Below are 20,718 nucleotides of genomic sequence, written 5' to 3'. Positions count from 1 at the left end.
ATATCTCTGTCATTTTTTTCGTCATACATTAGTTTCTTTTAACCGCCACATCATATTATTTATTTATTAAGCTTTCGATAACTTTAACATATTAAATTGAAACGGGTGCTTAGACCTCATTGAGGCTAGTGCATGGCATTTCGTATCGAATAGTAAATTATTCCGATCTGTCATTTTACTGCGCATGCATATTTTAAGGCTGAGCAGAGTCCAAACTAAATTGCAAAGTGCTTGAAATATTACAATATTACATTACAAGAATGCAAACAAATTACACATTCAATTCAATTAGCTTTTTGAAATGCGTCACCGGCCAGCGTTAGCGTTGTATAATCGGCTAAAAGTAGTCTGTTTATAATGATTCCAAAGGAATCTATGTACTTGGACTTAACAGACAGTGTTTGACACCAAAATGAACAGTGGCCAGCACATCACATGTGAAATATGCAACGGGCATTAAAGCTTGGCATTAGAAAATGTTCTTCGGAGCCACGCTATGAAAATGTAATGTCGCAAGTGCGCAAGATTGATATTTAACTGCGCGAATGGTTTGATGGCACTGCGCTATGACGCTCTTGTGCACCTTACATGGAACCTTGCTCCCGAGCATTCGAGATCAGATTCGATTGCAAAAAAATACTCGATTCCATTCTGCAGTCATTCAAAAATGACCAGCTCTAATTGTGGCAATCTGCCAATGAGAATCATCATTACTTACTATTATGACACTTTTCAATGTAATAGCTTGATAACAGTCGGTATTTCGAACTGTTCAATCCTTCATTTAAAAATAGATGATCTTTTTTATAACTATACGTGTAAAATAAGTCGAATAAATAATCAGCATTCCAAAACATTCATTAGGGCATCCTTCATAAGATTTAATACATTTTTAAATTATCGCCTATATTCCTGTGATGTCCCACATTACATTCCACGAACGTTGTTTCTTTTAAATATTTTCCTTTGCGCTATCGATATCTTATCAGCTTTTGACATGAATAAATTCGAAATTTAACATGAAACTCACGCTTGACATCAAACGATACGGGAAGTTGATTGCCATATTTTTAGCATGAGTTATCAAATAATCAATTCTTAACACGAACAATACATATACTTTATATCGTTGCAGACTTTTATTAGATTTATCTTTGATTGTTTTATTTTAAAACGATCTTTTGCGCGCACTCCATCTGTTATCGAGAATTCTATTATTTTCGCTATACACTATTTCATATATTTCCGCCTAACGTTTGAAACATTCCTTATATACGGAGAAGTTTTTAATCGGAATGTTTCGCGCCGATTGAATCGTTCATGCGGTACAAAACACATATTGAGCTGAGGCCATATATTATGACATTCAAATCAGGAACCACTGGAATGTGGTATTTGCAATTTACTATATTCCTCATCTTTTATATTTCGTTATATTTTTACAGTTGATCAGTATTTCGCACGCTTTCCCTGTTAGTTAGTCCTTGAAGATCATAATAAATTTAGCATACTATATAATTTAAAATTCGTTTTCATGTTATCTTAGACGTCCCTACCACTTGTATTGTTAAATAGATTCAGCTCATTTTTTTTAATATTTAAATGAAATTTTTAGCCAATAATTATATTCAATGGGGTTCTGCTGCTCGTGGTGCATTATGTGTTTACTCATATCTTTTAGGCTAAATTTGACTTTGTATTTTGCACGAGTGTTCTCTAACTTTACTTAAAACAAATAATATAACTTTCATACGTGGTTTATGGATGTGTGTATGAAGTGTTTTTACTGTAATATTTGAAATGTTTTGATTACTTGTATTGTTTGCTACGTACCACAATTATTTTACATTTGTTCTTCGATTTCATTTCAATTTATCATTTCAAATCGGCTTATTTTTTCAGATGGCATCGCGAACATTCATACATGTAAATATAGATAATAAATTGAAATTTCAAACTCCTGGCCACATTAACACATTCCACTTCTTACCAGCAATCCAAGACAGTTGGTTTACCATTATAATGTACAATCTTAGATACTGCGCACGATTGACTTTGAATTTTGAATTGTATTGTGTTATTGATATTTTAAAGATAGTTAATTTGTTTCAGATCGTCTTTTTCTGAGATGAAAACGCACCTAGAACCGCTGTAATTTGAAATTTAAGTTGTGGGACATGGCATTCAATTTCGCCGGTAATACTGAATAACTGAACTATAACAGGCATACTTTACATGGCAAATACGTAATAGTTCATTCAAATTTTAAGTTAAATTGAATGTATACTGGGTGACAAAGACTACCGGAAGTCGATTGCAACTTTTCCGCTAAAGTTGTCTAACAATCAGTTAATCCTGTACATGGTTACATATTACTTTACTTTTTCTTTTATATCCCCGTGGCGTCATTTCACCCATTTTGTTTATTTTAAATACTTCTTTTGTGCGCGCTCGATATGTTATCAAGTATTTCATTGTTTTATCTTTCTTCTTAACGCTATCCGAATGTCTTATATATTTCATAATTGACAAGACATAGCCATATATAACCTTCAAAATTTACGATTTTCATAATAGTTAGGCAATGAAGGTGTGAGCCATCAAAAATGATATCGAGATCAAAACCGATCAGGTTATAGGTATTTGCAATTTACTTGTTACCTTTTTGGTCACTCTACAGTATCTTTTTATCGCTGTTCAATATTATATATTCGTTAGGCCTTTGTTGTTACACAGCTATTGTATGATCAATTATGTATAATTGTATTTCTCTTCTAATTTTTCTTTTACGTATGTGCGATTGCGTTTGGCTGTTATATTGAAAACAGGTGCTTATATCAGGCCATAGCGATATTTAGATGAGATTCATGACAATTACCTTACTATATTACCTTATATTTAATGACTACTCAACTTTTTCTTAAAAATGTCAAAGCAATAGTGAGCGACGTCGCTACAAAATAATTTCACACAGTCATGTCCGGGTTTTTTTTAAACAGTGAACTAAGAGTATTGCACATTGAGCAAAATCAATGAATTGTTAGCATGTGGTGTGTATCTTTCTAAAAATACAAATTTAAATAAAAGAATCTGGCCTTGATAGATTTAGTTTCATCATTTTTAGAATCCGCAATCTTATACTTGTCCTTGCATTTAAAGCTGTATGATTTTGCAAAGCAGATTCTCATGACACAATTATTTTGATTGATTGATTTCGAGCTACCAATTGAATTTACTTATTCTTTGACAAATCGTAACTTCATGTAGTTGTACAGGTTAATTACAAGATTGCGGATTCTGAAAATGATGAAACTAAACCTATCAAGGCCATCTTCACTCATTTCACTTTGTATTTTGAGAAAGATACTCACAACATACTAACAATTCATTATATTTGCGCAATTCTTTAAATTTGAAAAATGCTTATATATATTGTTACTTACTATCTTAACATCATTTTACAGAATAATATCGTAATATCAGTAAATCTATTGAGCTGTTTAAGCAAATATTTAAACTTAAACATTACGTTTCACTACTTTACGTATTTATAACTGATAATCCAGAACCAAGTTCAAGTTAGTCCGCTTCCCAGTAAATTCATACTCGTGTTCCTACAATTCCAAGATCAGCTGCGATATAAGGTTGGTACAAACAATATCATCCGGATTAGACTTTGTTATGTTACGTCAATAACTATTAACATACAACATTTATCAGGTATCGTGCATAATGGTTGGACGAAAACGAGCTAGACGTTCATGTTCATACTGCAACGCTCGAAATCACAACGTGAGAACATGTGGCGTGAAAGCATTGGCTGAAGAGACTGGTGAAAGGAAATTGCTTCAATGGTTGGCAACTTCCAATGAAGGCCATTCTACTGAACCTACTTTCGAGAACGTAGAGGAAACTGGATTTTCTACGGAGTATAACTCAACACGACAAGAAGGGACTCGTTATCAGGTTTTTGGAGCAACAGTTCGGGATTTACTGCCGACAAACGCTGCTTCGCCTTGCACTGACGGACTTCGCGACGGGTCCTTTCAAAATTCAGGTGGTATGGTATGGCTTCAACAGGTCTGTATCTTAAACAATTTTTATTTGTTGAACAATACTGGAGGTGGCGACTGCGCTTACATTTCAATTCTAGATGGTATGGGGTCTTTGGGCTTATCTAATAAACCGGCTAATGTCGTGCAATTCAGGTCAATCGTAGCAGATGAACTAGGCAGTCGTCCTCATATCTATAGGGATTTATTGGAAACCGATTCTGATGATCGCGATTCGGAATTTATAAACTTTGTTTCTTTAACACGAAGTACTCGTGAATGGGCCCAGACATGTTGTTTTTATGCAATAGCGGCCTTATTTCCCATAACAATTCGTTTATGGGACGATAGGACAAAACATTTTGGTTCGTTTGGCACTTTTTCTCAAGTGGTTAATATTGGTTATTTATCTAATGACTTACATTACGTAGCTCTTCTCCCGTCTTTAAGATCGGCAGACAATGCACGCGCTAATGATATAACAAGTTGTTGTTTAGGAAAGGAACAGCCAGTCAAAAGAAGAAAAATCAGTTCAAGTCCAATCTCATTAGACCCAGACGGAAGCATTCAACATCACATTCAGAACTTGCTACAAGCCCCATTAAAAGCAGAGTCGAACACGCAAGCGGCCACTGATTTATTACGAACTTCAACTTTCCAAATGACTTCAACCAGTCGCATACCTCAGCGGACAGAAAGGCCACATAAACCGATTTATCCTTTGAGTCTTCAAGGAAATTTACATGAAACAAGGAAATGTGCCAATTGCTGCAGAAACAATACAGCTAAGTATAATATTAATTTACGTATCAGATCTCAAGTATCGGGTAAAAAATATGGGTCTATTAAACCTAAATCAACTGCGCTACACGTACTACTGTGCGATCTCTGCTATAAGTACTTGACTTCAACTTTTAATACTACTCGTAACTCCTGGTTTTGTTCTTGGCCGAGTGTTCTTTGGTCTATATTATCATTCACCGGCCACGATCGCTCCATCTCTCATAAAGTTTGGTCAGCCTTACCAAACACAATTAGGGACATGTGGCTTGGAATGGAGTTAGATAACACATCATGTCGGTTCCTTGATCGTACTCACGACATCCATACATTTAACTCTCTTATTGTAACTTATGACATAGGATACATTAAAGAGGCTTTCAATGCATTTCCTGTTGCTGACGTCATATGTCCTTTGGGTTGCTGGGAATTTCTAGAAGATTGCGACTACATTCCATTCTTGCATTATTTGTCAGGTATCACAGATCTCAAATTATCAGGAGCTGATCCAGACACATTCAGAGGAGCACGTCCTGATTGGCCGCCTTTGCCAACAAAATATTTAGAAACATATGTCTGCGCAGCTGGAATGTGTGTATCAGATGATCACGGAATATGCATTTTATGGTGCAAGAATAAGCACGATTCTCTCAAACGTCCAACACTTCATCCACCAACCAATCCCGTTCTTCGACCAAATGCTGAACAAGGATGCGACTTCCTAGCTCCCTGCACACTTATTCCACATTTCAAACGTTTAGGAAAGATTAAACAATGGAATTCTTCAGGACATGTAATAGACGTTCGCGGCGGGCATTTTGGCATGTCCTCGTGCTCACTAAACCCTATGCCATCTAAAATGACTATTTCTCGTGACCAGCACATAGTCAATTCTCTAATAGTGGGACAACGTAACGATATTAGAAAAAGACTTTTTAGAGATCATACTAGATGTCGCGATGCAGAATCTTATCTATTTGCATACGATGTACATCGCCGGGAAAAGTCAGGTGTTTATGACGAAGATATTATTGAGAAGCATCAATCTTCGGGAACGTTCGTATCGGAAGTTGATGCTTATTATATGTGGCGAGCTCAAAAAGCAAGGCAAGTACAGAATTCTAACCAGTCTGACGCTGGCTTGATTGAGCCACATAAACTGTTTATAGTCATAGTACATCCTGCTGACTCATTCGGTTCCAGACCATTCATATGCAAACTGAGTGCTAACTTTAGTAATGACACCAATCTTTACGTTTTTGATAGTAGCAAAGCCCCATGGTCGCCAGCAGGACTAATATGTTTCATACTTATACATTGCAGACAATTATACAATAATGCTTTAATGCAAGCTGTTGAACATTTAGACCAATACAGTGCTTCAATTTTATCCACAGTTGCTTTTATTGAACAATTTCAAAGTCGCACTAAACTAAGTATGACGAAGATTGTTTTTCAGAACACTTTGACTAATACAATTATCTCTCATCAACAACAAGTCGGAAATTCACAGGCACAACATTTAGCTTTTCTTTTGTCAATTATTGTTCGGAAATGCGTGACTCACGTTACAGACGATTTCAGTCATCCACCTTCTTTACTGCTAAACGATGAACAAATTCTGTTGCTTGTCAAGCCTCACTCTTCCCGAAACCGACATTCCTCACCTCCGCATCTCTTCATGGACAGGCATCTTCTCATGATATTGTCTTCCAAGCATGGGCATGCTTTCAGGTGGGATCAGTAGCTTTGTATTATTTTGTTTTAAATTCAAAACTTTACAATTACTTAAATACTGCAATACCATTTCAGATGGAATCACACAATGCGTTGGTGGTTGGTTGATGGAAAACTGGTTCGTAAGTATGATCTTCTTCCACATCTTCCCTCGTGGCAACTAGCTATATACGGCGCAACTTCTAACGCGGTTGATGAGGCACTCCTTTCGAGATCATTAGACGGACAAAGACATTTCAAGTGTGGAAATCCGTCACATGGAGACTTTCTACTTAAGGAGCATCGTTACACTAATAAGCAATGTTTTAAAAGAACATGCTCCAATAAAGCTGTTTGGGGATGTCACTGGAGCTTTTTGGGTAATCAATGCAATGTCGGAATATGTCGCAGTCATTTCATGTCTGAGATGACTAACGGTGAGATTGTTGAAATACAAGACGAGTGTGATTCCGATTTGGTAGCTGAAACCGTAAGTATGAATGAAGGTAATGAAATTGATTCTGATATTATTGATAATTCACCTGCAGATTCTGATAACTCGAGTAACGATGACGATAATGATGTTCAAATTTTATTACACCACTCCAATTTGGACTTTCTTGACGATGGCCCCATTACTGCTCCATTACATACTCTTTCAACGAATATTCCCACGTTCAATACAAACAACAGTTTTTTTCCTTTGCATTTTCTATTAAATGACACTTTTCAGGTTTTAAAGAGAAGCGTACGCCGGAGAAAAAATGCAAGATCTCAGAACTTACTTCAACACTTTGCCGGAAACAACGACTCCACCTCTGTGTCTTTACTTTTTCCTGAAGCACAGATTCTTCCAACAACTTTTTGGGCGATGAAAGATAATTCTCCTGTTGGCGCCATGCATCAATCTCTTTTCTGCCATTCGAAGATTTCTCGCACAAACAGATCCGTGCGATCCAAGCACGATATGATCCGCATTCGAATGCGGGATCATCACCTACCATCGAGTCAACAACATTCACATCTTCATTTTTATTTTGATTTAAAACTTAACGATAAATTAAACACTAATTCATCCGCACTTGTTTTCAGACGAGGACTTGAACATATCGCCGAGAACAAATCGTTGCATTGTTTAGCGCAAGACAGCCCTATTCCTTACGACGAATCCGACAGCAACGTTAAAATTCGTGAATTGACGGCGCTCACAACCAAATATCCATGGAAATACTGGATGACAATGACATGCAACGAAGTTAGAACTCCGGGTATCAGTATGATTATTAAGAGCTTTAAAAATATGTGCGAGCATTCATCCGATTATTCTAGAATTTATCATGCTAACTTAGGAATGATTAATAGAATGTGGCTTCGTTTTATTGACGTTTTTCTCAAGTATCTCGTTAACAGCCCTGATCAGCCTGCGGGTCCTATTAAGCACATGTTTGCTCGTTTGGAATTTCAATCTACAGGTTCACCTGGCAACAAAGCACACGTTCACATTGGTGCAGCTTTATTTGATGAAGATGAGGAAACAACTTTGAATCGAATATCTTGCAATCCTGAAACCGTGTTTAATGATGAAAGCTTTGGGGTCACACGTCATCAACTCCTCAAAAAAGGAATCGTTGAAAATTCTTCTGAATTCGATGACCTTAGAAAATTATATCTTAAAGTGTCAACGCATGACTGTGCGAGGGCCGGCGAGAGGTGTATGAAACGAATAAATGACAAAGGGGAGGTAGTATGTAGAGTTCCTAGACACCCAACAAGTTCTAAGTACTTTTTCCAGGAAAAACCTGACCTTTATTGTGCTGACATGACGGAACGAATGCGACGTATCGGATTTGCCGACAACACCGACTGCCGACAGCTTGATGGTTCTATTACCAGCAGACTGACAATGATTGATCCAAGGCTACGCGGCGGAAGATATCACTACCCAACGAAAGGCCCGCCAACTTATCTGCCGACCATACCTTTGTTGCAATGCGCTTTGGGATCGAGTTTCAACTGTACTGCTTGCGATCGTCGGTTCGCAACATCGTATTTGATAAAGTATCACGTAGGTAAAGAGAGCCACAGTGGAAGTAAGTATTTGAAAGGAGTCGAAAAAGGTAATATGAAAGTTTTTGATGGTAGTTTAGAACATGTTAAAATATCTGGTCAGCAATTACTTAACAAAACTGAAACTAGTAGAAATCGCTCAAAGGGTTTATCCGTAACTGAAATAGGATATTACGAGATGAATACCTTTATTAACGATGCTAGTTACACAACATCAACTGCTGATTTTATTCATGTCAATACAAATCCTCCAGAGTATCGCGTTTGGCGAGTCAAATCAAAGAATGCTACCGCACACCAGCGCAACTATGGAGTAACTTGTGGTCGGTCATCATTCATTGATTGTAGACTTGTCGAAACCGTTCCTCATTGGAGGCGTTTCACTGTTAACCAACAGCTTCATGCTCGAGAATATGCCGAATCTGAGTATACCTATTCCAATACGGAGAAGTTCAATATTCGACCTCCAGAACTTTTGTCAGTTAATAAATTACTACTATACCATGAAATATTTGTTTATACGGGTAATCGAGCTTCCTCTAAATTACAAATATCTTTAGATCCAATGAATGATGCACTTTATGATGCGCGCGGGTACGAGGTGAAGATAAGAAGATCCGGGCTCAACAAGTTACAATACTTCTTGCAGAATAATGATTTCACGTCCTCAAGTCAAACATATCACATTGCGTCCAGTATGAACTTTCTCGTTAAGCTGGTTGAACGCCTTTCATCGGAAATCGAATCTGATGCCCAACACTCTTCTAAAATCTTCATTGACGAGAAAGCTGTGAAAGAAACTGTTGCAGTGAGCTCTTACGTTTACCCCACTAAGAAGATAAATTTTCTTTATCATTTGGTTCTTACTCTCGGTTCCTACGAGACAGAGTTCGATTTATTCACTCGCACAACTTCCTTCCGTGACGTCTTCACACGAGCTGGGCTTCTTCCGAGAAAATCTGCGTACAACGAACAGGATGCAAACCAACTTTTCAAACTCTATATGGACGTAGAAGGTCTTCATCTCCCCATTACGAGAAGGAAATTGGAGAGGTATACCAAATTGGCTGACGAACTTATAACACAAATTATTTGTCTTTCCGGAGAAATAAGTTCAAATATCCCTCCTATTTCCGAATTATCTATAAGAACGACCGCTGAAGAACACATAGAAATTATAGAGAGATTCAGAAGACAAATCTTGGTGGAGTCACTACGAAACGCCTTAGTCAACGCCGGAGTAAGAAATCTACCAACGACTGAAGACGTTTTCAATGCCAACTTATCTAAACCGCTTCATCATTGGATTCCATTTTTTTCTGAATGTGAAATGTCAAAGCAATAGTGAGCGACGTCGCTACAAAATAATTTCACACAGTCATGTCCGGGTTTTTTTTAAACAGTGAACTAAGAGTATTGCACATTGAGCAAAATCAATGAATTGTTAGCATGTGGTGTGTATCTTTCTAAAAATACAAATTTAAATAAAAGAATCTGGCCTTGATAGATTTAGTTTCATCATTTTTAGAATCCGCAATCTTATACTTGTCCTTGCATTTAAAGCTGTATGATTTTGCAAAGCAGATTCTCATGACACAATTATTTTGATTGATTGATTTCGAGCTACCAATTGAATTTACTTATTCTTTGACAAATCGTAACTTCATGTAGTTGTACAGGTTAATTACAAGATTGCGGATTCTGAAAATGATGAAACTAAACCTATCAAGGCCATCTTCACTCATTTCACTTTGTATTTTGAGAAAGATACTCACAACATACTAACAATTCATTATATTTGCGCAATTCTTTAAATTTGAAAAATGCTTATATATATTGTTACTTACTATCTTAACATCATTTTACAGAATAATATCGTAATATCAGTAAATCTATTGAGCTGTTTAAGCAAATATTTAAACTTAAACATTACGTTTCACTACTTTACGTATTTATAACTGATAATCCAGAACCAAGTTCAAGTTAGTCCGCTTCCCAGTAAATTCATACTCGTGTTCCTACAATTCCAAGATCAGCTGCGATATAAGGTTGGTACAAACAATATCATCCGGATTAGACTTTGTTATGTTACGTCAATAACTATTAACATACAACATTTATCAGGTATCGTGCATAATGGTTGGACGAAAACGAGCTAGACGTTCATGTTCATACTGCAACGCTCGAAATCACAACGTGAGAACATGTGGCGTGAAAGCATTGGCTGAAGAGACTGGTGAAAGGAAATTGCTTCAATGGTTGGCAACTTCCAATGAAGGCCATTCTACTGAACCTACTTTCGAGAACGTAGAGGAAACTGGATTTTCTACGGAGTATAACTCAACACGACAAGAAGGGACTCGTTATCAGGTTTTTGGAGCAACAGTTCGGGATTTACTGCCGACAAACGCTGCTTCGCCTTGCACTGACGGACTTCGCGACGGGTCCTTTCAAAATTCAGGTGGTATGGTATGGCTTCAACAGGTCTGTATCTTAAACAATTTTTATTTGTTGAACAATACTGGAGGTGGCGACTGCGCTTACATTTCAATTCTAGATGGTATGGGGTCTTTGGGCTTATCTAATAAACCGGCTAATGTCGTGCAATTCAGGTCAATCGTAGCAGATGAACTAGGCAGTCGTCCTCATATCTATAGGGATTTATTGGAAACCGATTCTGATGATCGCGATTCGGAATTTATAAACTTTGTTTCTTTAACACGAAGTACTCGTGAATGGGCCCAGACATGTTGTTTTTATGCAATAGCGGCCTTATTTCCCATAACAATTCGTTTATGGGACGATAGGACAAAACATTTTGGTTCGTTTGGCACTTTTTCTCAAGTGGTTAATATTGGTTATTTATCTAATGACTTACATTACGTAGCTCTTCTCCCGTCTTTAAGATCGGCAGACAATGCACGCGCTAATGATATAACAAGTTGTTGTTTAGGAAAGGAACAGCCAGTCAAAAGAAGAAAAATCAGTTCAAGTCCAATCTCATTAGACCCAGACGGAAGCATTCAACATCACATTCAGAACTTGCTACAAGCCCCATTAAAAGCAGAGTCGAACACGCAAGCGGCCACTGATTTATTACGAACTTCAACTTTCCAAATGACTTCAACCAGTCGCATACCTCAGCGGACAGAAAGGCCACATAAACCGATTTATCCTTTGAGTCTTCAAGGAAATTTACATGAAACAAGGAAATGTGCCAATTGCTGCAGAAACAATACAGCTAAGTATAATATTAATTTACGTATCAGATCTCAAGTATCGGGTAAAAAATATGGGTCTATTAAACCTAAATCAACTGCGCTACACGTACTACTGTGCGATCTCTGCTATAAGTACTTGACTTCAACTTTTAATACTACTCGTAACTCCTGGTTTTGTTCTTGGCCGAGTGTTCTTTGGTCTATATTATCATTCACCGGCCACGATCGCTCCATCTCTCATAAAGTTTGGTCAGCCTTACCAAACACAATTAGGGACATGTGGCTTGGAATGGAGTTAGATAACACATCATGTCGGTTCCTTGATCGTACTCACGACATCCATACATTTAACTCTCTTATTGTAACTTATGACATAGGATACATTAAAGAGGCTTTCAATGCATTTCCTGTTGCTGACGTCATATGTCCTTTGGGTTGCTGGGAATTTCTAGAAGATTGCGACTACATTCCATTCTTGCATTATTTGTCAGGTATCACAGATCTCAAATTATCAGGAGCTGATCCAGACACATTCAGAGGAGCACGTCCTGATTGGCCGCCTTTGCCAACAAAATATTTAGAAACATATGTCTGCGCAGCTGGAATGTGTGTATCAGATGATCACGGAATATGCATTTTATGGTGCAAGAATAAGCACGATTCTCTCAAACGTCCAACACTTCATCCACCAACCAATCCCGTTCTTCGACCAAATGCTGAACAAGGATGCGACTTCCTAGCTCCCTGCACACTTATTCCACATTTCAAACGTTTAGGAAAGATTAAACAATGGAATTCTTCAGGACATGTAATAGACGTTCGCGGCGGGCATTTTGGCATGTCCTCGTGCTCACTAAACCCTATGCCATCTAAAATGACTATTTCTCGTGACCAGCACATAGTCAATTCTCTAATAGTGGGACAACGTAACGATATTAGAAAAAGACTTTTTAGAGATCATACTAGATGTCGCGATGCAGAATCTTATCTATTTGCATACGATGTACATCGCCGGGAAAAGTCAGGTGTTTATGACGAAGATATTATTGAGAAGCATCAATCTTCGGGAACGTTCGTATCGGAAGTTGATGCTTATTATATGTGGCGAGCTCAAAAAGCAAGGCAAGTACAGAATTCTAACCAGTCTGACGCTGGCTTGATTGAGCCACATAAACTGTTTATAGTCATAGTACATCCTGCTGACTCATTCGGTTCCAGACCATTCATATGCAAACTGAGTGCTAACTTTAGTAATGACACCAATCTTTACGTTTTTGATAGTAGCAAAGCCCCATGGTCGCCAGCAGGACTAATATGTTTCATACTTATACATTGCAGACAATTATACAATAATGCTTTAATGCAAGCTGTTGAACATTTAGACCAATACAGTGCTTCAATTTTATCCACAGTTGCTTTTATTGAACAATTTCAAAGTCGCACTAAACTAAGTATGACGAAGATTGTTTTTCAGAACACTTTGACTAATACAATTATCTCTCATCAACAACAAGTCGGAAATTCACAGGCACAACATTTAGCTTTTCTTTTGTCAATTATTGTTCGGAAATGCGTGACTCACGTTACAGACGATTTCAGTCATCCACCTTCTTTACTGCTAAACGATGAACAAATTCTGTTGCTTGTCAAGCCTCACTCTTCCCGAAACCGACATTCCTCACCTCCGCATCTCTTCATGGACAGGCATCTTCTCATGATATTGTCTTCCAAGCATGGGCATGCTTTCAGGTGGGATCAGTAGCTTTGTATTATTTTGTTTTAAATTCAAAACTTTACAATTACTTAAATACTGCAATACCATTTCAGATGGAATCACACAATGCGTTGGTGGTTGGTTGATGGAAAACTGGTTCGTAAGTATGATCTTCTTCCACATCTTCCCTCGTGGCAACTAGCTATATACGGCGCAACTTCTAACGCGGTTGATGAGGCACTCCTTTCGAGATCATTAGACGGACAAAGACATTTCAAGTGTGGAAATCCGTCACATGGAGACTTTCTACTTAAGGAGCATCGTTACACTAATAAGCAATGTTTTAAAAGAACATGCTCCAATAAAGCTGTTTGGGGATGTCACTGGAGCTTTTTGGGTAATCAATGCAATGTCGGAATATGTCGCAGTCATTTCATGTCTGAGATGACTAACGGTGAGATTGTTGAAATACAAGACGAGTGTGATTCCGATTTGGTAGCTGAAACCGTAAGTATGAATGAAGGTAATGAAATTGATTCTGATATTATTGATAATTCACCTGCAGATTCTGATAACTCGAGTAACGATGACGATAATGATGTTCAAATTTTATTACACCACTCCAATTTGGACTTTCTTGACGATGGCCCCATTACTGCTCCATTACATACTCTTTCAACGAATATTCCCACGTTCAATACAAACAACAGTTTTTTTCCTTTGCATTTTCTATTAAATGACACTTTTCAGGTTTTAAAGAGAAGCGTACGCCGGAGAAAAAATGCAAGATCTCAGAACTTACTTCAACACTTTGCCGGAAACAACGACTCCACCTCTGTGTCTTTACTTTTTCCTGAAGCACAGATTCTTCCAACAACTTTTTGGGCGATGAAAGATAATTCTCCTGTTGGCGCCATGCATCAATCTCTTTTCTGCCATTCGAAGATTTCTCGCACAAACAGATCCGTGCGATCCAAGCACGATATGATCCGCATTCGAATGCGGGATCATCACCTACCATCGAGTCAACAACATTCACATCTTCATTTTTATTTTGATTTAAAACTTAACGATAAATTAAACACTAATTCATCCGCACTTGTTTTCAGACGAGGACTTGAACATATCGCCGAGAACAAATCGTTGCATTGTTTAGCGCAAGACAGCCCTATTCCTTACGACGAATCCGACAGCAACGTTAAAATTCGTGAATTGACGGCGCTCACAACCAAATATCCATGGAAATACTGGATGACAATGACATGCAACGAAGTTAGAACTCCGGGTATCAGTATGATTATTAAGAGCTTTAAAAATATGTGCGAGCATTCATCCGATTATTCTAGAATTTATCATGCTAACTTAGGAATGATTAATAGAATGTGGCTTCGTTTTATTGACGTTTTTCTCAAGTATCTCGTTAACAGCCCTGATCAGCCTGCGGGTCCTATTAAGCACATGTTTGCTCGTTTGGAATTTCAATCTACAGGTTCACCTGGCAACAAAGCACACGTTCACATTGGTGCAGCTTTATTTGATGAAGATGAGGAAACAACTTTGAATCGAATATCTTGCAATCCTGAAACCGTGTTTAATGATGAAAGCTTTGGGGTCACACGTCATCAACTCCTCAAAAAAGGAATCGTTGAAAATTCTTCTGAATTCGATGACCTTAGAAAATTATATCTTAAAGTGTCAACGCATGACTGTGCGAGGGCCGGCGAGAGGTGTATGAAACGAATAAATGACAAAGGGGAGGTAGTATGTAGAGTTCCTAGACACCCAACAAGTTCTAAGTACTTTTTCCAGGAAAAACCTGACCTTTATTGTGCTGACATGACGGAACGAATGCGACGTATCGGATTTGCCGACAACACCGACTGCCGACAGCTTGATGGTTCTATTACCAGCAGACTGACAATGATTGATCCAAGGCTACGCGGCGGAAGATATCACTACCCAACGAAAGGCCCGCCAACTTATCTGCCGACCATACCTTTGTTGCAATGCGCTTTGGGATCGAGTTTCAACTGTACTGCTTGCGATCGTCGGTTCGCAACATCGTATTTGATAAAGTATCACGTAGGTAAAGAGAGCCACAGTGGAAGTAAGTATTTGAAAGGAGTCGAAAAAGGTAATATGAAAGTTTTTGATGGTAGTTTAGAACATGTTAAAATATCTGGTCAGCAATTACTTAACAAAACTGAAACTAGTAGAAATCGCTCAAAGGGTTTATCCGTAACTGAAATAGGATATTACGAGATGAATACCTTTATTAACGATGCTAGTTACACAACATCAACTGCTGATTTTATTCATGTCAATACAAATCCTCCAGAGTATCGCGTTTGGCGAGTCAAATCAAAGAATGCTACCGCACACCAGCGCAACTATGGAGTAACTTGTGGTCGGTCATCATTCATTGATTGTAGACTTGTCGAAACCGTTCCTCATTGGAGGCGTTTCACTGTTAACCAACAGCTTCATGCTCGAGAATATGCCGAATCTGAGTATACCTATTCCAATACGGAGAAGTTCAATATTCGACCTCCAGAACTTTTGTCAGTTAATAAATTACTACTATACCATGAAATATTTGTTTATACGGGTAATCGAGCTTCCTCTAAATTACAAATATCTTTAGATCCAATGAATGATGCACTTTATGATGCGCGCGGGTACGAGGTGAAGATAAGAAGATCCGGGCTCAACAAGTTACAATACTTCTTGCAGAATAATGATTTCACGTCCTCAAGTCAAACATATCACATTGCGTCCAGTATGAACTTTCTCGTTAAGCTGGTTGAACGCCTTTCATCGGAAATCGAATCTGATGCCCAACACTCTTCTAAAATCTTCATTGACGAGAAAGCTGTGAAAGAAACTGTTGCAGTGAGCTCTTACGTTTACCCCACTAAGAAGATAAATTTTCTTTATCATTTGGTTCTTACTCTCGGTTCCTACGAGACAGAGTTCGATTTATTCACTCGCACAACTTCCTTCCGTGACGTCTTCACACGAGCTGGGCTTCTTCCGAGAAAATCTGCGTACAACGAACAGGATGCAAACCAACTTTTCAAACTCTATATGGACGTAGAAGGTCTTCATCTCCCCATTACGAGAAGGAAATTGGAGAGGTATACCAAATTGGCTGACGAACTTATAACACAAATTATTTGTCTTTCCGGAGAAATAAGTTCAAATATCCCTCCTATTTCCGAATTATCTATAAGAACGACCGCTGAAGAACACATAGAAATTATAGAGAGATTCAGAAGACAAATCTTGGTGGAGTCACTACGAAACGCCTTAGTCAACGCCGGAGTAAGAAATCTACCAACGACTGAAGACGTTTTCAATGCCAACTTATCTAAACCGCTTCATCATTGGATTCCATTTTTTTCTGAATGTGAAACTACGTCTCTAATACCAAGATCCTATCATCAATCTGACGAAAGTTATTCGGAACAAGTTACGACTTTCAACATGGCATTAAATGCATTAAAAGATTACATGAACCCCGAACCGACTACATCATGCGGTAGATTTCCTTGCATTATTGGACCACCAGGATCGGGCAAAACATTTCTGATCCAACTTGTTACTTTCGTCGCCTTAAGCCTCGGATTTCGTGTATTGCTTCTTTCTCTGACTTCTGAAAGAGCAAGGTCATTGGGTGGCATACACATTCACCAAGCTTTCCCACTACCTGTTACTGATAACCACAACAAATTGCCAGACAGATCATACTCTTGTTTGATGCAAAGCTTAAGTAAGTCTGGAACGAAAATGGTATTACTGCAAAGAACTGACATTTTCATTTTTGAAGAAATTGGACTTATTTCATCTGAAACATACGCTATCTTGGACAGATGCATGAGAGATATCATGTCTTCTAATGAGTCTTTTGGTCACAAGTTTATCATTGCCAATGGAGATCCTTGGCAGCTTACACCTCCACGGGGCTCCCCTTTTTGGATATCGATGAACTTTATGGCTTACTTCAACGTATTACATCTAAAACATTTCGTTAGATCGGCTAGTGACCAAAACCTACAAAAAATAATAAGATTGATTCGACAGCCTTCATTGCAAGAAGATCAAATTAACGACATCGTTAATATTTTGGATAAATCGTGCAATTTTGTGGAATATTGGAGTACTGTTCCTGACGAAGCAATGAGAATTGTATCAACGCGGAAAGCCGAACAAATGGTGATTGATGAATTTTTGAAAGGTAAACTGGAAGATCCTGATGTTAAATTGCAAAGGTTCAGTGCAGTGGATGAGGTATACGACGGAATGACTTGGGGGAAAGCTTCTACAACTCAAACTCGCCAAATAACTCGACAAGTTTTAGAGCCCGAAGAAATTATGTTATTCAAAGGTTCTGTACTTAGACTAACATATAACAACAATTCCGGAAACACAAAGTTCTCGCAGGGACAACTCTGCGTTGTTCAGGACATTTTTGAAACGAATGTGTTGCAATCAGAACTTGCAATTCGAGTCAAACTAGTACCACCCGGGGAACGCTCTTTCGCTACAACAAACTCTGACTGGCCAGGTCTAATTTTAAGACCACGTTATACCGCTGATGTCCTTATAAACGGAATGACTCATGCAAGAAGGCTTCAGCTACCTGTGAGATTTTATAAAGCTAACACCATTCATAGAATCATGGGAGAAACGTGTCGGCTAGTCGCTACCGAAATAAATAATCAAGATCAAAGCAAACGCCATTTACGTCTTTGGGAAAAGTCACAACTTCTCGTCCTTCTCTCAAGAGTGCCATCCTTGTCCTGCTTGTTTTTTGTTGGAAAACGTTCAGTAACGACATGTACTATTGCAGAAATGTTACGTACCGATGACTTCTGGACGTCGCATATATCCGACAGATTACTGGCGAATTCCTTTCGTCAATGTCGTTACTTACCCAATTCCGAATATCCATATTCATTCAGTTCTAGAGAAATTCCCACTTTCAAATCAGGCGTTGTTTATCTACTCATTTCCCTTCCGTTCCCAAATGTTTCATATTTAGGACAAACAGGCCGCAACATTAAACGCAGAATTTCGGAACACAATTCCGGTAATGGTACTACCTTTACCAGCCAAGGACATTACATGCCTTGGGCTCCCCTAGCCATTATCTACGGCTTCTCTGACCATATTTCTGGAAATAAAGCGGAAAAACAACGAAGGCAAGTAGAACGGACAATTCATGATCACCTACAAACGAATTTCTCACCTGAAACAGTCTTATCTGTTATGGTTAACGTTATATCAGGAACTATTTCTTTTCCGGATAGAATGGATTATTATGATAATCTCATTGTTGAAAGATTGGGAAGACTTCGCGTCAACAACAATGACGGATTTATTGGAACTGAAAACACGGAACTATGATACTATTTTATATGTATATTTATATATTTTGTCTTTACAATACTGAAATTATTAATGTGAATAACTGATACTACGATATCAAAACATATTTTTCCTACCTACGGTACTGTTGCCTTGACGTGGCAGGTAGGCTTTAGCCTCTTGATGAACCTATGATCTTTCCTGGCTTGCGTCTCAACTCCTGTAAAGTTCACCCATGCCAGATAGTTCCTGGGGGAAAGAGCAAACTAAAACAGTCCACCAACCTACATTCATATTTTTAAAACCTAATACACTTGAAAATGTGTCTTCCATTACAATATTTAATATTATTCATCTTATTTTGTTGTTTTGTTCAATATTACGTGAACTTTAAATGGACAGAAGGGTTATAAAGTCATTCCAAAATAAAATAATACTTGAGAATGACTTCACCTTATTTCAGGGAAAACCCGAATATATCCTTTATTTTCGCAAGCAAGTTCTTTAAATATATAAGACGAATATGTTAATTAGTTTATATACATTACTTTAAATAATTCATTTTTATATAATACTATTTCCTCAAGTGAGTTCTATTACATTTTCATTGCTTCATAATATAAAAATATTATAAAAACTTACGTCTAACAATTTATCTTGATGGAAATTTCATACCAACCCATAACTGCTTGCAGTGTTTAAAAATAAATATATTTTTTCTCCTATGTAACGAGTAAATATAACAATTCTCCAGAGAATGATTTTAAAATAATTCTCAAGCATTCTTGTTTCCTTCATTTCCTAATAACTTCTTACTGAGGCATTAAACATGGAATAATCAGATTCTCCACAAATTATAAATTAAATGTATATTGCTTTACATCATAGACGACGAACTGCTGACCCATGACCATGAGACACGAATTTTCCCACAGAGTTTTGCCGCTGACCAATAGGTCTCGAATTATTGCTATAAACATACTGAAATGCAAATCATGTTTTGGGATATCCGTGACAGATAACAGATGTTGTCTCGACCAGTTGGCCATAGACACATTATGGTTATTGAAAAGTGTATTTTCATTTTTGTCATTATAGCCAATTTTTTATTGTAATTTCAATTAATAATAGTGCTGCTTTTCATTCCAATCAATAAAGTTCAAGTATTTATTTCTGCTAAAATAGTCTTGATTTTCTTATAGTTTTTTCCTTACGTGAGAAAGTTAGTGAGCCACAGAATTTCTATTCAAAGAAAGTTGCCCACGAAAGAAAACAGTTTGAAATCCACTGGTCTAAGCCCTATTTTGGACACTATAAATCACACGCATTGCTCTTATTTACCACCATCGTACGGACTCAAGATGAGAATGCTAACTCCCGGATTCCGTATCATTTCCAAATGGAATCTATTTATTATAATGAATGTTCAAACAGTCTCCTACTTTACCTCAATTACGGTAATTGCATTTCTTAGGATTGAAGTTGTAATAAAATGGTACAAATGTTTTCAATAGTATGGCATTGTAAAAGTTCTTTTCTGCTTCGGATCGTCTAGTTACCAGAGCAATAAAATTATCAGCAGCTGAAACCGTTAACTCCTTTACCGAGTATCGTTATAGCGTTGTTTGACTGTGAGGTTGGAGGAAAAATGTTTGACTTGCAAATGATTTAATTAATTTTTCTACTCATGACCATGCCTATAGAATCTTAATAACACCTCTCAATGGCCTGCGATACGCCAAAATCACTGTAGCGTGGCTGAAGGGTGGGAGAATAATAATTCCACCCTAAACTGAAC

The 20,718-nt window shown here is 37.7% G+C and overlaps 2 protein-coding genes across 2 annotated transcripts; both read left to right on the top strand.

Annotated features, from left to right (window-relative positions):
- The first annotated feature begins 706 nt into the window (after positions 1 to 706).
- Positions 707 to 10,488, top strand: LOC144431999 (uncharacterized). Its single transcript, XM_078119979.1, has 3 exons — positions 707 to 3,644; positions 3,721 to 6,566; positions 6,645 to 10,488. Exons 2-3 carry the CDS (start codon positions 3,733 to 3,735, stop codon positions 9,958 to 9,960), a joined length of 6,150 nt encoding a protein of 2,049 aa, XP_077976105.1. The 5' UTR covers positions 707 to 3,644; positions 3,721 to 3,732; the 3' UTR covers positions 9,961 to 10,488.
- A 20-nt stretch (positions 10,489 to 10,508) lies between these two features.
- Positions 10,509 to 19,001, top strand: LOC120335208 (uncharacterized). The gene is made up of 3 exons (XM_078119978.1): positions 10,509 to 10,663; positions 10,740 to 13,585; positions 13,664 to 19,001. The coding sequence occupies exons 2-3, from the start codon at positions 10,752 to 10,754 to the stop codon at positions 18,957 to 18,959; spliced, it is 8,130 nt and encodes a 2,709-aa protein (XP_077976104.1). The 5' UTR covers positions 10,509 to 10,663; positions 10,740 to 10,751; the 3' UTR covers positions 18,960 to 19,001.
- The last annotated feature ends 1,717 nt before the right edge of the window (positions 19,002 to 20,718 follow it).

Source organism: Styela clava, chromosome 14 (genome assembly GCF_964204865.1).
Source record: "Styela clava chromosome 14, kaStyClav1.hap1.2, whole genome shotgun sequence".
In the NCBI taxonomy this organism is placed as follows: domain Eukaryota; kingdom Metazoa; phylum Chordata; class Ascidiacea; order Stolidobranchia; family Styelidae; genus Styela; species Styela clava.
Note: the sequence above shows the minus strand (reverse complement) of the source record. Positions and strands in the feature narration are given on the sequence as shown.

What these genes read in the sequence shown, in the direction of transcription:
- LOC144431999 (XM_078119979.1), top strand. Translation starts at nt 3,733, where the DNA reads ATGGTTGGACGAAAACGAGCTAGACGTTCATGTTCATACTGCAACGCT. An exon ending in AAGCATGGGCATGCTTTCAG is followed by an intron (nt 6,567 to 6,644) that starts GTGGGATCAGTA and finishes ATACCATTTCAG; the next exon opens with ATGGAATCACACAATGCGTT.
- LOC120335208 (XM_078119978.1), top strand. Translation starts at nt 10,752, where the DNA reads ATGGTTGGACGAAAACGAGCTAGACGTTCATGTTCATACTGCAACGCT. An exon ending in AAGCATGGGCATGCTTTCAG is followed by an intron (nt 13,586 to 13,663) that starts GTGGGATCAGTA and finishes ATACCATTTCAG; the next exon opens with ATGGAATCACACAATGCGTT.